This window comes from Sciurus carolinensis, chromosome 13, assembly GCF_902686445.1.
Source record: "Sciurus carolinensis chromosome 13, mSciCar1.2, whole genome shotgun sequence".
Taxonomy (NCBI): domain Eukaryota; kingdom Metazoa; phylum Chordata; class Mammalia; order Rodentia; family Sciuridae; genus Sciurus; species Sciurus carolinensis.
In genome coordinates, this window is record NC_062225.1 from 62,880,897 (window position 1) to 62,895,474 (window position 14,578).

The following is a 14,578-nucleotide window of genomic DNA, read 5'->3' on the forward strand; positions in this document are numbered from 1 at the left end:
TACTCTCCTAGAGAGGTAGTTTATAGTGATTATGTTTCAACCTACCCTACGCATGTTAAACTCATAACGATAAAACTGGTGCTAAATAGAACGTAACCACATGCTTTTCATTTATTCCCTTCACAAACATTCTATGAACAGAACTCCTCTTCTTTGTGTTTTTTCCTAATGTGGGTAGGGACTGTGTCTTCTGGAAAAGGGTGCAAGGAGTAAGCTGAACAGGTAACCTGGCTCTGTGTGTGCGTGTTACTGGGAGTGAACCCAGGGGCTTTCTACCACGGAGCCAAATTCCATCCCTTTTATTTTTTATTTTGAGACAGGGTCTCATTAAGTTGCTAAGGCTGACCTCAAACTTTGAGAACCTCCTGCCTCAGCATCTGAGTAGCTGGAATTACAGGTAGCACCACTGCATCTGGCCTGACCTTGCATTTATAATGAAATGTAGGTAGGATACAAACCTGGGTTTTACTTAAACAACAGTCCAGATTTTATTCACAGAGGAAAAACTAGAAACATGAATGAACCAAGCAAACTGTCTTTGTTGTATCTTATTAAAACATAGACAACTACTTTAAGGCAGCTTGTCAAAGTGATGTGGTAGGGCAGGAAGGAGCTCATACGTGGCTCCCCAAAATTGGGCCTATTCCTTCTTAAGTTTATTTTCCTATCCCTTCCCTCCTTGGGATTCTAATTATATGTATGATAGACTGCATAATGTTTTTTAGTCCTTTTCCTGTGAGTGTTTCATTTTGGATAGTTGCTATTGCTTTGTCTCCAAGTTCGCATACCTTTTTTGCTGTTAACTCAATCCAGTCTACTTTAATTTTAGATGTATTATATATATATATATATATATATATATATATATATATATATTCTTCAACATACAAAGCACATCTATGCTATTCGTTTTATGTCTTTGCTTAGTCAAAAATCCTTGTCTTTTCTAGGTCTGTTTTAGTTAATTTACTTTTCTTCTTTGGGGTTGTATTTTCCTGCCTTTCATGTGCCTGGTAATTTTTGATTTTTGGATACTGTGAATTTTATATTCTTGGGTAATGGACTTTGTTATGATTCTGTAAATACTGTTGTGTTTTCTTTTGGTAAGTAGTTAAATTATTTGGGATAAATCTGAACCCTTCGAGGGTTGCTTTAAGTTTTGTTAGAGTTGGTCCAAACTGTCTTTAGTCATATATATATATATATATATATATATATATATATATATATATTATTTTATTTTATTTTATTTATTTATTTATTTATTTTTTTGTGGTGCTGGTGATCAAACCCAGGGCCTTGTGCTTGCTCTGCCGACTGAGCTATCTCCCCAGCCCTTTAGTCTTATATTAAAGCAGTGTTTTCCTGAGAACTTTACTTGATGTCTCATGTGTTGAGAGGGCTTTTCCCTCTGATTGGTAGGAACATGAACTAATCCCAGCCCCTTTATTAGAAATAAAACCAAGTAATAAGACATCCATTAGGTGCCAGTAAGTATGCAGTATGGACAAAAAATTATGAAAAAGACTCAGTTCCTGTCTCCACAGACCTTTTTCCTTTCCTTGAGGGAAAAAATTTTAAAAAATTACCTCAAGTTATTAAACTTTTAACAACAACAACAACAAAAAATACAGGACTAGGTGTGTAGCTCAGTAACAGAGTGCTTGCCTAGCTCTTGTGAGAACCTGGGTGATAAGAGTGAATTGCTATTACCTTAAAGTGATTATTAGTAGGATTTCAGTTGGCAGGTATGAAGGGGAAGGATATTCAAGAGGACAAGCATGAGAAGGTATGGCAGTGTGAAAGTTGTGTTCATGATCTTAATCAAATTAAGACAAGTTAATTTTGCTTCCTAGAGCAAGCATTAACATTAGAAATGGAATGCTTCTGGGTGAAAATTTCAAACTCTGCTTTGGGGACATGTCTCTTCAGCATGTTTATACATGAGTAGAAAGTCAAGAATTTCATTATAATACTCATTGTCAGTAGCTTGTACTTAAAATATGACAAAAGGCTAATAGTATTTAACAAGCTACCTGTAGGTAAAGAAACCAGGCAACTGTGCTTGAATAGTAAATGCTGATTTTTGTTAGTACTCTTTGTTTTCTCAGATTTTTCAACTTTGTAAAATTAATGGAGCAGTTGTAATGCATTGTATTTTCAAGTCATTTTTGTGAGACATCCTCCTTATATTGAAGAAAATACTTAAAACTTTCAAAAGTAGAAAAGTAATATTTTTAAAAGATCCATTATTCATGGTATTCTCTTAATATTTTGAAGTTTTGTATATTGCACATTTAAAACAGTGCACATAGCATATGTATGTTTGGTTTCAAGAATAATAAAATGAGTATCTATGTACTTAACACACAGTTTAAGAAATAATACTTAAAAGTCCCCTAGGTTTTTCTAACTGCATCTTTTTTTCCATCCTCTGGAGGTAATCAGTTGCTTCTTTTTTCTTTCTTTCTTCTTTTTTTTTTTTTTTTTCTTCTTCAGTTTTATCACATATGTATAAATTCCTAAATAATGAATAGTTTGGTTTTGTCTTCTAAATTTGTTGGATATAAATGGAATCATATTATTTATATTGTTTGGTGACTTATTTCTGCTGAATATTATATTTTTGAGATTCATTTGTTATGTGCAGTTTATAAGTCATTCATTTTCACTGTTAATATTCCACTTTATGAATTGACTACAGTGTATTAATCCCTTGTTGAAGAAGTGTTGGTGGACATTTGGGTCAGTTCCAAATTTTGCTTTTCAAACATTGTTGTTACAATCTTTGGTGCTTGCTCATTTGTTATACATGCATAATTCTTCTATAATGTACTTGGAATTGCTGTGTGTGTGTGTTTTATGTTCAACTTTCCTAGATAATCTAAACTTTTATCCAGAGAGATAGTTATTTTATATTCCCACCAGTAATGGATGAAAATTCTCATTTCTTTACATCTTTATGGACACTTGATATTCTCAAATTTTCAATTTTTTGTCAAAATAGTAGGTGTAAAACAATATCTTGTAATTTTTATTTGTACTTACCTGAGTACTAATGTGATTAATGTGATCGAAACTGAGAACTTTTATAATATTTATGGGGGAGTTGTGCATACACATGACTTCTGCCCTATATACAAAAATTGAGGTATTTGTTTTTATTAATACTTTGGGTTCTTTATCCTATTTATCCTTTCCAGGTTTTATGTGTTCAATTTATTATCACTTAGTGTGTGGCTCATCTTTGCACTTTTTATGATATTTTGATGAAATAGTAGTCCTTCATTTAATGAAATTGAATTGTGGTGTTTCCTCATTTCATGCTTTTTTGGTCATTTAAAAAAATTCTTACCTCAAGTTATGAAAATATTCTTTCTAAAGGCTTCTGAATTTTTTGTTTATTGTGATGATGTACTTCATCTGTTTTCAGTTGATTTTTGTATGTGGTGTGTGATAAGAAATGATTTTCCAATTGTCCTAGTACCATATTAAGTAATCATCCTTTCTCTATGAATCTGTACTACTGTTATTTGGGGGGGGGGTCTCTTTATTTACTCCACATTATAGTAGTGTTTCTTTCTGTTTCTGTACAATTTACACTGTTAATTATTATAGCTTAATAATATCTTTATCTGGCAGGATGATCTCTGTCCCCTCACCTACTGGGAATTGAATACAGGAACACTACCACTGGGCTACACCCCCAGACCTTTAAAAAAATTTTTTTTTAAAGTTGTTGATGAACCTTTATTTTATTTACTTACATTTGGTGCTAAGAATCAAACCCAGAGCCTCACTCATGCTAGGCAAACCCTCTACCACCGAGCTACAACCCCAGACCCCTTTTATTTTTTGTTTTTGAAACAGGGTCTCACTAATTTAGCTGAGGCTGGCCTTGAATTTGTGATTCTCCTGCCTTAGCCCCTGAGTAACTGGGATTACAGGTATGTGCCATTGCAATCAACAGTAAAAATATTTTGTCTGACTTTTCTTCAGGAGCGCCTTAGTTATTCTTGACTCTCCTAAGTGAATTTAGGATCTATATTTCAATATTTCTGAAAAACTTTCTATTTTAATAACTATTTGATGTTTAGATTACAGGAAAATTGACTTCATTATGATATTATATATCATACCATTTAAGGCCTTTTATATATCATTCATTGGATAAAGAAAATGTTGTATATATACACAATGGAGTATTACTTAGCCATAAAGAAGAATGAAATTATGACATTTGCCAGTAAATGAATGGAACTAGAGACTATTGTGCTAAGTGAACAATAAGCCAATCCCCCCAAAACCAAAGGCTGAATGTTCTCTGTGATACATGGATGCGAACATACAATAAGGGGTGTAGGGGCAGGAGGAGAGTAGAAGTTCATTGGATTAGACAAAGGGAAGGGAGGGGAAATGGGAATAGGAAAGACAGTAGAATGAATTGAACATAACTTTCCTATGTTCATATATAAATACACAACCAGTGAAACTCCATATCACATACAATACCTCGTGAATGGGACCTTAATTAGAATAAGTTATACTCTATGTATGGTTAATATGTCAGAATACGCTCTACTGTCAAGTATATCTAAAAAGAATAAATTAAAAAAAAAAAGAAAAATGCATGTCCATTACAGAGGGAGGAATTGGACGTTTGCTGTAACATTTTTGTTTATATGTTTTTTATCAAATTTAGGAACTGTCCTATGAATAATTTTACTTTCCTTGTTCCTTTTCTTCTTAGTCTGGTCTAGTGTCAGTTACACACACCACATGATATAAGGTTGGAATTGTCTTTTCCTAGAAAGATAAAATTATTTTGCATATGAGAAGTTTCAAGCTTTTGATCCAATTTCTTTAATGATTGAGAACCACCAGAAATATTTTTGAGTCAGTTTTGATGATTTATATTTTTAGGAGTTTATTCACTTAGCCTACAACTTCAAAATTTGCCTTGAAGTTTTTCATAATTTTCTCATACCATTTTTTATTTAAAAAATTTTTCATTGTTGATGGACCTTTATTTATTTATATTTATTTGCATGTGGTGCTGAGAATCGAACCCAGTGCCTCATGCATGCTAGGCAAGCATTCTACCACTGAGCTACAACCCCAGCCCTCATATCTTTTTAAATTCTGCTGTATCTGTAGTTATGTCCTCCTTTCTAAAAAATATGATAATTTTTTTGTGCCTTTTTCTTGGCCAGTCTCCTACCAGGTTTTCTATTAGTATTTTTCAAAGTTTCAACTTTTGATTTTTATTTATTAACTTTTGCTTTTCTTTATTTCTTCTTTAGGATGTGTTTTAATCCCTTCCCCTCATCCAATTTCTTAGTTTGGATGTTTAACCTGTGAATTTTCATCTGTTATTCTTTTCTGATATAAATCTTTAAGCCCCTAAGTTTTCTTCTAAGTACTGCTTTGGCTGCAACCCATATTATCTTTTATGATGATGATGATAACGGAAATACGGCTCAGGTACCTGTGTGTGCTAAGCATGTGTTCTGGGTTACACTCCAAGCTTCTAAAGATTAATTTTAGAATACTTTTTCATTTTCAGATAGTACAGAGAACTCCTGTTTATCCTTCACCCCACTGTACATTTGTCATAACTAAGAAGTCAACATTGGTATATTATTATTTACTAAACTTGACCAGATTTTCTAATTTTCCCCCCTAGTGTCCTGTTCTGCTTCAGGCTCTCCTCTGGGATACCACATTACATTTTCTCATCTTAACTCCCTAACTCTGGGTTCTCAGACGGTCTTGTCTCAGACCTTTAGAAGCACTGGTTAAGTTTTTTGCAGAATGTCCATCAATTTGGTTTTGTTCAGTGTCTTCCTCAGGGTTACACTGATATCATGGATTTTTTGCAAGAAGACTACAGAGGTAAAGTGCTGTTTTTCATCCTGGTATATCAAGGTATCTGCTATCAACCCAACTTTTCTCTTTAACCTTAATCACCTAGTTATGTGGATAATTACCCCTTTCAGCTGTGGTCCATTAACTAACACCCACCAGCTTGCTTCCAAAGAAAGTGGAAAAATTTGAGGGATAACTTCTACATATAAAAAATGTTTATGAATGTATATTTATAATTGTATAAATATGAAAATTTATTTTTATATATTTGTTTCTTTTCATGTACATGTATATATATGAGAGATATCTTTTATTTAGGAAATGTAGCTATGGTTATAATCCAGTTACTATATTATTACTTTGTTACTCAAATTGTTTCAGTTTTGACCACTGGAACTGCACCTTTCTTTTCCCCCTTTCTTCCTTCTCCCTGCCCACTGTGTGTTTTTGACATACTTTCATTCTTTGTGTGTGTGTGTTTTAAGAACTTCTGTATTGATTTTACTCTAAACTCAGTTGTGTATTACCTTCCCCAAACCTAGAATCAGCCAATTTCCATGGATCTCTTGTTTCTCTTATTGAAGAATGTCATTAGAAATCAAGATCTGGGTTCTGAGTATGCTCATTATAGCAGAGGTATCAATGTTTTTAGGCTGTCTCAGTAGATAGAAGTAAGAAATACATGTACACATATACATTCCGTATGTACATAATTGTGTCATATGAGCATACTGTTCAGTTTTTGTCCACTCGACTTAAGTATATTTGATTTTAGTGCATATTTTAATACCCAGTTTTAGGTAGTAGACAGTGTAATTGAAAGGTAATCTTATATTTGTATACTTTTATGAATTAAAAACTAACAAGACCCTTTTTATTTTATTTTTCACTTTTTTTTAGATATACATGACAGTAGAGTGTATTTTGACATACTGTACATACATGGAGTATAATTTATTCTAATTGAGATCCCATTCCTGCAGTTGTACATGATGTGGAGTTTCAGTGGTTGTGTATTCATATATGAACGTAGGAAAGTTATATCCCATTCATTCTACTTGTTCCTGTTCCCATCTCCCCTTCCTTCCCCTTTGCAACAGACATTTTTAAGACAAAAGATTATCCTGAAAATATGGGTGGTTTATGTTTCCAGAGTTCTATAATTGATCTGTTTACAATGTATAATAAAAGTTGCCTTAGCATCAATATTTTAAATGTAGTTAAATTTCTTAGCATGCAATACAGAATCTTTTATGTTCTTCTGCCTCTTGCCCACCTCATCTCCTGCTATCTGTTCTTTGTTCATGCTGCCTTCCATTCTAACCATACCAAACTGCTTGACATTTCTAAACTACAGTGGGTACTCTCAGATCTCTGTATGTTTATCCATATTATTCCTTCTGGATTTTCCTCCCATTTGATTCACCTAGCAAATTTCCATTCATTCTTTAGAAGTCAGGTCAAGATAAGAATCTCCTGGGAATCATCTCCTAACTTCTCCAGAAATATTTAGGACTTGGGAGTTTCCTCTGTGTTAGTGTTTCTCAAAGTGTGATCTCAGAACTACTTTTAAGAATGTCTAAGTATGGTTAATTTGGAACCCACCCCCAAATGTCTCAAAGGGAAACATTAGAATAGAGTGGATTTGTATTGCTGATAGGCTCCCTAGGTAATATGCAGTGCTTTCATATCACTCCAGTGTTTTTAATGGAAACTTTAAAACGTACTGTAAAGTAGAATAATGAATCTATGTGCCTATCACTTAGAGCCAAGAGTTTTCTAGATTTTGCCACATCTGTTTGATTTACTCTTTTTCTTTCCCTGAAGTATTTTAAAACAAATCTCAGAAACACTGTTCTTCCTGCACAGTTCAATATGCATCTTTTTCTTGCGTATCTTCAATATCATTAACTATCAAAATTAACAATAATTTATTGGTGGCATCTACTAATACCAGTTGAAATTCAAGTTTCTTCAATTATCTCGAAATTGTCATTTTTGCAGTTGGTTTATTGGACTCAGGAGCCAAACAAGGTCATGAGATATGTCTCTTAAATTTCTTTTAGCTATAGACCTGCCTTACTCAAGTGACTTGTAGAAACTGAATCAAGTAGCCAACAAAATATCAAACATTATGAAGTTTTCTGTTTTCTTGTGATGTCTCACTTGTCCTTATATCTGTAGTTTCTCTAAATGGAAGCTAGCTTTAGAAGAGTGATTATGTTTATTCAGTTTTGGCAGGAATGCCTCACAGGTAGTGGCATGCCTTGACAGCGTCAAGTCTGGTCCCAATTTTGATATGCTAACTAAAATTAATTAGGAGTTTCAGGAGGTGGCAGCCTGAGCCTTCCTTTATGAAGATCGACTCTTCACATAAAAAGCTACATTTATTGATGACTTATATCTGAATTTATGTGGTTCAGGTTACAAATTGTGAGTTTTTCTTACTCTCTGTATTATCTAGAATCCTTCTATAAGGAAGATTTCCTCATCAACTTGGGCTATTTAAGTATAGCTTGCACAGAAAAAGAATGATACATATTTAATTATTTGAGTATCAGTGTCCAAGTTATGTCCAATGCTATTTAATGAGTTTTTGTTTTTAAATATCATTTGACCTTACCAGTTTGTATAAATGCATTGTATTTCAATCAACTACAATTGGTTTGGTTTTGAATTAGCCCATCTTTTGCTAGCAAGAAGCCCTTTCTTGATATTTGTGTGTTCATGTGTTTTAAATATTTACTGTGCATTAGTCCTACTTTAATTAAACATTTCTTAAGATAATATGAGGTAGGATTTTTTAGTAATCACATTTCTTATAAACTATTGCTATGTTAGCGATATCATTCTTTTTTCAAAAATTTTATGGAAAAAAATGAAAAAAATTTCCTGAAGTTTTACCATTTTGTGAATACACTCTTTATTTTTGCCATATGTAGTCCAAAGCCTCTTGTACAGTGTGCCTGTATTTTTATTTATATTTTGATTACAGCCAAGTATGTGATAGGTACTCTTAAAACAATTTTTACTTATTTCAATCAATTTATTATATTTTTGGTACTGGGGATTGAACCCAGGGGCACTTTACCACTGAGCTGCATCCCCAATCCTTATTATTTTGAGACAGGCTCTAGCTAAATTGCTTAGGGCCTCACTAAATTGTTGAGGCTAACCTCAAACTTGTGATCTTCCTACCTCAATCTTCATAGTCACTGGGGTTATAGACGTGCACACGAATGCCTGGCTCCTCTTTTTGTAGTTATAATACCTTATAGGTAATTAAGTAAATTTATTTTTACCAAAGAACTGACAATTATGTTGTTTTTCTCCTTGAGAATTTGAAACATTACAAATAATTCACAACCAAAATAAAATAAAAATTTAGGAACCTTGATTTAAAAAAAAAAAAAACAATTTCTGCTGTATTTCACTAGATGTAGTATAAGAACATTAAATTCAAATATCAGACTTTGAATTTCTTATCTTTTCTGCAAAATATTACTTTCTAACATTTCCAGGGCTGATTAGTAGGTGGTTCTCTCTCATTTCTGTCTTCAAGTCTCCCCCATGTAATCTAACTTAACTGTTCCTTTTTTTCCACCTTCTGCTGTCTGCTTGGATCCAGTCTTTGTTCTCCTTATGGAGCCTTGGGCATCATTCCAACTAGTTTTGCTTCCTTCAACCTCAGCTGTGCTTTAACCCATCCTTCACACTGACATGGTCTGATTTCAGCAAACAGATCTAATTGCGTCAATTTCTAGCTTAAAACCTTTCAATTATTTCCTTCTTCTCTGATCTCTTCCCAGCTCCTTGGCACTATATGCTAGCCTGGTCTCTCCAGTCTTCCTTTCCCACGTGTACTATTTGTCCAATTTGATTTCTCCAACATATCATTTTGTTTTTGGTCTCTGTGCCTTTTTATATGCTAGTAGCCCTTTTAGTAAATTCTCTTTCTCCATATCTGCTGTTATTACACCTTCTTTATCCTTTATGCCCTTATTCAAAGTGTGTCTTTCTGCTGGGGGAATTCTCATACCCCCCCGCCCCCACCCCAGCATTCAGTGGTTATTGTTGTAACTTAAACATAACTCTGTTTATTTTTTTGTTTTGTTTTTTGTTTTTTTTTGCGGTGCTGGGGATCGAACCCAGGGCCTTGTGCTTGCAAGGCAAGCACTCTACTGACTGAGCTATCTCCCCAGCCCATAACTCTGTTTTTGCCTCAGCACATTGTGCCATGGTTAATTGTATAAGTCCAACCTCCTCACTCTACTGAACTTTTTGAGGATGGATTCCATGTCCTTTTTTCATCTTTATTTCCCTGGCAAGTAGATAGATAGATAAATGAATAAATTGTCACATATATGGGCATCAGAGCCAATTAACAGGCACCAAGAAATAAGAAAATATTTTTATATATGAGAAAGATAAAAGTTCTCTGAATTGTTCGATTTTTACCTCTTGACTTTTTTCTTTTTATGAAGGATTTTTGCCTTGATTTTTAAACTACATCTAAAACATCAAATAGTAACTAAATAATCCTAACAGTGGAAAAGGTTTTGAGAATACCAGTTTCATTTGAGTTTCTCCCATTTATAAATAAAAGTGACAGATCTGGGCTTAAGACATGACAAAATACAATCTAAAAGCCTTTTTAATTCTTCAGAGAGCCATTAGCTAGAAAAGGCTATTAAAGATTCATCAGAATTCAACACAAGTGTTTTCTGGCAGTTTACCCAAGGGGTTCCTGATTACACTTGGAGGACTCATGTATCAAACAATTGGGGATTGATACAGACCAAATCCCTTGGCTTTTTGATTTCACAAAATCTGGCAATAATAACCAATAAAGTTCCTTCAGAGTCTGCTAGGAATTACAAGAGACAAAATGAACTGCCCAAGGCAGAAACCAAGTGGTCCCAATGAAGGTGGGAAATTCAAGTGTGGCATCTGTAATTGAACATGGTTATGGTGATTATATCTTAAAAGAATAATTGCTGTCATTGTCACATAAAATTCTTATTCATGGCTATCATTAGTTCTTTAGTGAAGTATTTACATTTCTTATACTTAAATTACTTTAATTACATTTAAAGAACTATAATGAAGTTTTCTTTGTCAATAAACCTAAATATAAAAGGTAATGTTTTTGCAAACTACATTTGAGGGAAAACCCACATCTATCTTATACCCAGTTCTAAATGCTTATTGTAATTGCTGATAAACACACACATGCACACACCTCTGTAAATAATCAGCTGTAGATGGCTTCTGAGGTTGTCATAAGATTTGGCAGGGAATCTATTCTGTATAGTATTGAACAATTTGCATCATTTGATCTATTAAATGCCAGAATACCATTTTAGGTGGGATGGAACACTTTAGCTGTAATACTATCTCATTGGAAGAGAAGTGTATTTATTCTATCTGCATGTGAAATATAATACTACTTCTGTTTGCTCTTTAAAGAAACATCTTAGCAGCATTTTCCTTGAAAGAACAAAGATCAGTTTATGAATTTTTAGAAATTAATATTCTGCTTCACTTAAAAAATATATATAGTTGTAGTTGAACACAAAACTTTATTTTTATGTGATGCTGAGGCTCAAACCCAGGTCCTCATGTGCACTAGGCGAGTGCTTCACCACTGAGGCACAGCCCCAACCTCTGCTTGACTTTTAAGCATAAACTATTGCCTGTGTTTTTCAGTTTTGTTTCTAAGGAAATAAAACAATTTACTGGTCTCTTGTATGAATTATAATCCTAATTTGACGGATTTAATGTTGAGAATTTATTAGTTTAATGTTAAATTTGAGGTGATGGTAGAATAGGTGGAAATATTTAGCATGTATTTAGAAGCATGGGTCTTAAAAATCAGGAAATTAGGAATAGGGATAAATATGGAGTCGTCCATGTAAGGTATTTGTTCAAAATGTGGAAATAAATGAGATTACTTGGGGAAAAGAATAGAAGGGAGTAGATAGATGAGAGTTCACATTTGAGGGGTGAAGGAACATGGAATTCTACAAGAAAATTTTAAAGGAAGCAAAGAAATCAGAGAACTAGAATAGATTGTGTCATTAATATTAAGAAAAGAGGGGCTGGGGAGATAGCTCAGTCGGTAGAGTGCTCGCCTTGCAAGCACAAGGCCCTGGGTTCGATCCCAGCACCTCCAAAAAAAAAAAAAAAAAAAAAAATTAAGAAAAGAGAGTTTCAGAAAAGAAAGGAACCTGACTGAGCACCAGATAGAAATAACCCTAAATGTGGTGTTGGTCTTCACAGCTAGATGAAGATAAAGGTCTAGATGAAGATAAAGGTTATCTGAGAAGACTGTATAAGTCTTTGGGGGCACACAATTCAACATATAAGTGTAAAACTTCTGTCTGTCAGGCACAGTGGCACATGCCTTTTATCCCATCTGCTCAAAAGACTGAGGCAGGAGGATCCAGAGTTTGAGGAAGGACTGGGCATATAGCTCAGTTGTAGTGTACCTCTGGTTTTTTTTTTTTTTTTTTTTTTTTTAAAGGGTCATTCAATCATGCTAAGTTCACAAGATTTAGTACCTGTCCACATTAGTCAGAATGTGATGTCATGGTGAATGGGAAGGACTGAACTCAGAATCTCAAACACCAGGCTGTCCATTATTTTAACTGTATAACCATTCAGTCATCTGATAGGGTAGAGAGATCTGTTATCAGATAAATTATAATCAGGTTGGTAGTTGCTATATTGAATATGATTAAAAGTGGGCAAATGAGTTAAGCCTTTTTGGGCTCAGTTTCTTCACCTGTAAAAAGGCTTTTAAAAATAGTTTAAAACTTCATACTCTATATAGTACCCCCTTGTGCAATTCTGAATTATTAGATTGCTACTTGCCTCTAAAATATTTGCCTTGAAAAATACAAGTGCATATGTATGTATGCGTATATATGTACATATTTTTTAACATATGTTTTTAAAAATTCATTATATAGTACACTGCTTATAACTATTTCCCCTTACACCATGGTTGTTATCCCCTAGCTAACGGGGTACAGTAGGGCAGATCATCCTCTGCTCTTGACCAGTGTGTATTGTGTACTTTCTTCCAGTAAGTCCTTTACCACCCTCTGAAAGAGTTGAACATGTCTTAAAACATGTATTATTTATCTCAGGGACTGCTTTTTCTTGCCATTTATTTATTTCAACTCATAGTGAGTGATAAAGAGAAGGCAGCTTTTGTGCTGGCTATTAAAATGCAAGCTTTATAGAAGCCTGAGGTGCCTCTAAAGAAGTGGTTGTGGAAATAAAAAGAAGGTGAAGATCTTTAGGCCATCAGTCTTCCTACGTGTAATGGACAAAGTCACAAATTGTCAAAGTGTATATTTTGTGTCTGTTAAAAGAGACACAGATATTAATCAAATGTGTACTATGTGTGTCCTGTGTAATGTTAGGTGCTGGAGGTAAATTAGTAGACATTACATATATCTCCTCTTGGATTTTTCATTTAGTAGGAAAGATTGAGTTAAATAAGGGACAGATACCCATAGGAGGCTAATTTTGCCCAAGCAGAATGTTGAATAAATGCTGTAACTGGTTCCTGACAAAAAACTGCATCTTTAATTGCCACCTCAGCCTCTCCATCCCTCATCCCATTACTGTATCTCATTACAACTGTGGTATAAGAAAAAATATTGAAATTATACAGTTAGGCAGCAGGATTTCCAAAGCATGTTATTAGCATGTATGGTAGGTGTGGCTAAAGGGGAACAAAGGTTAAGAATTCCTGACTTTGGGTCAGTAATATCCAGCCTGTCTTTGTAGGTTAGTTCACATTTTTTAAAAAAATTATTCTTTTGTTTGTTTTAATTAGGTAAATCAAATCTGCTTCTTAATTACTTTCCTTTTTGTTTAATAGGTCCAGGGGCAAGTTCATCCAACTCTTGAATCTAATGATGATGCTCTCCAGTATGTTGAAGAATTAATTTTGCAATTATTAAATATGCTATGCCAAGCTCAGCCCCGAAGTGCTTCAGATGTAGAGGTATGACAAAATTTGCCTCATATTTACTTTAAATATATCTAATGTATGTATTTTTTGTAGTATCAGTGAAGGGAAAAAGAATTTGCTCTTCAATTCCATAAAATGTACATTTGATATATATGAAAATCAAGACTGGATGCCTTTAAACTTTGTGTTGGGAATATGATAGCTTTTATATATTTTAGCTGTGAGACTATTTCATATTTTACTTTTAAACTAAAACAATTGTGTGATGCCAGAATGATGTACATAACTTAAAGAGTAGTGTTTCTTTTGTTTGGGTAAAGCTAGCTAGCTAGCATTTCAAAAACATTTCCATTAACCTCAATAAACTCAGAGACTTGGTAACACTAAAATATCTGAGCAAGAGTACTAGAGTAGATTGGAAACAGAGTTGTGTGAATTTAAGATTTCATTGGTAACATAGTTACAAAGCAGGACGTGGCCACTGGGGTGGTGACTGTACTAGAGGGGAAAGTCCCCCAGATGAATTGTTCAAAGAATTAAAGAGTCCATGCCAAGGGCGTGGTGGTGCACACCTGTAATCCCAGCAGTTTGGGAAGCTGAAATAGGAGTTGAAAGCCAGCTTCAGCGACAGTGAAGTGCTAAGCAACCCTGGATGTGGCTCAGTGGTTGAGTGCCCCTGAGTTTATTCCCCAGTAAAAAACAAACAAACAACCAGTTCAG

General features: G+C 34.0%; 1 protein-coding gene across 2 annotated transcripts in view; it reads left to right on the forward strand.

The window, feature by feature from the left end:
- The window catches only part of Sos1 (SOS Ras/Rac guanine nucleotide exchange factor 1), a 124,973-nt gene that overhangs the window by 43,920 nt on the left and 66,475 nt on the right, over positions 1-14,578 (forward strand). For both annotated transcript variants that reach the window (XM_047523075.1, XM_047523076.1), the window contains exon 2: positions 13,766-13,891. In XM_047523075.1, the coding sequence (XP_047379031.1) occupies positions 13,766-13,891 (126 nt within the window). The remainder of the gene's footprint in view (positions 1-13,765; positions 13,892-14,578) is intronic.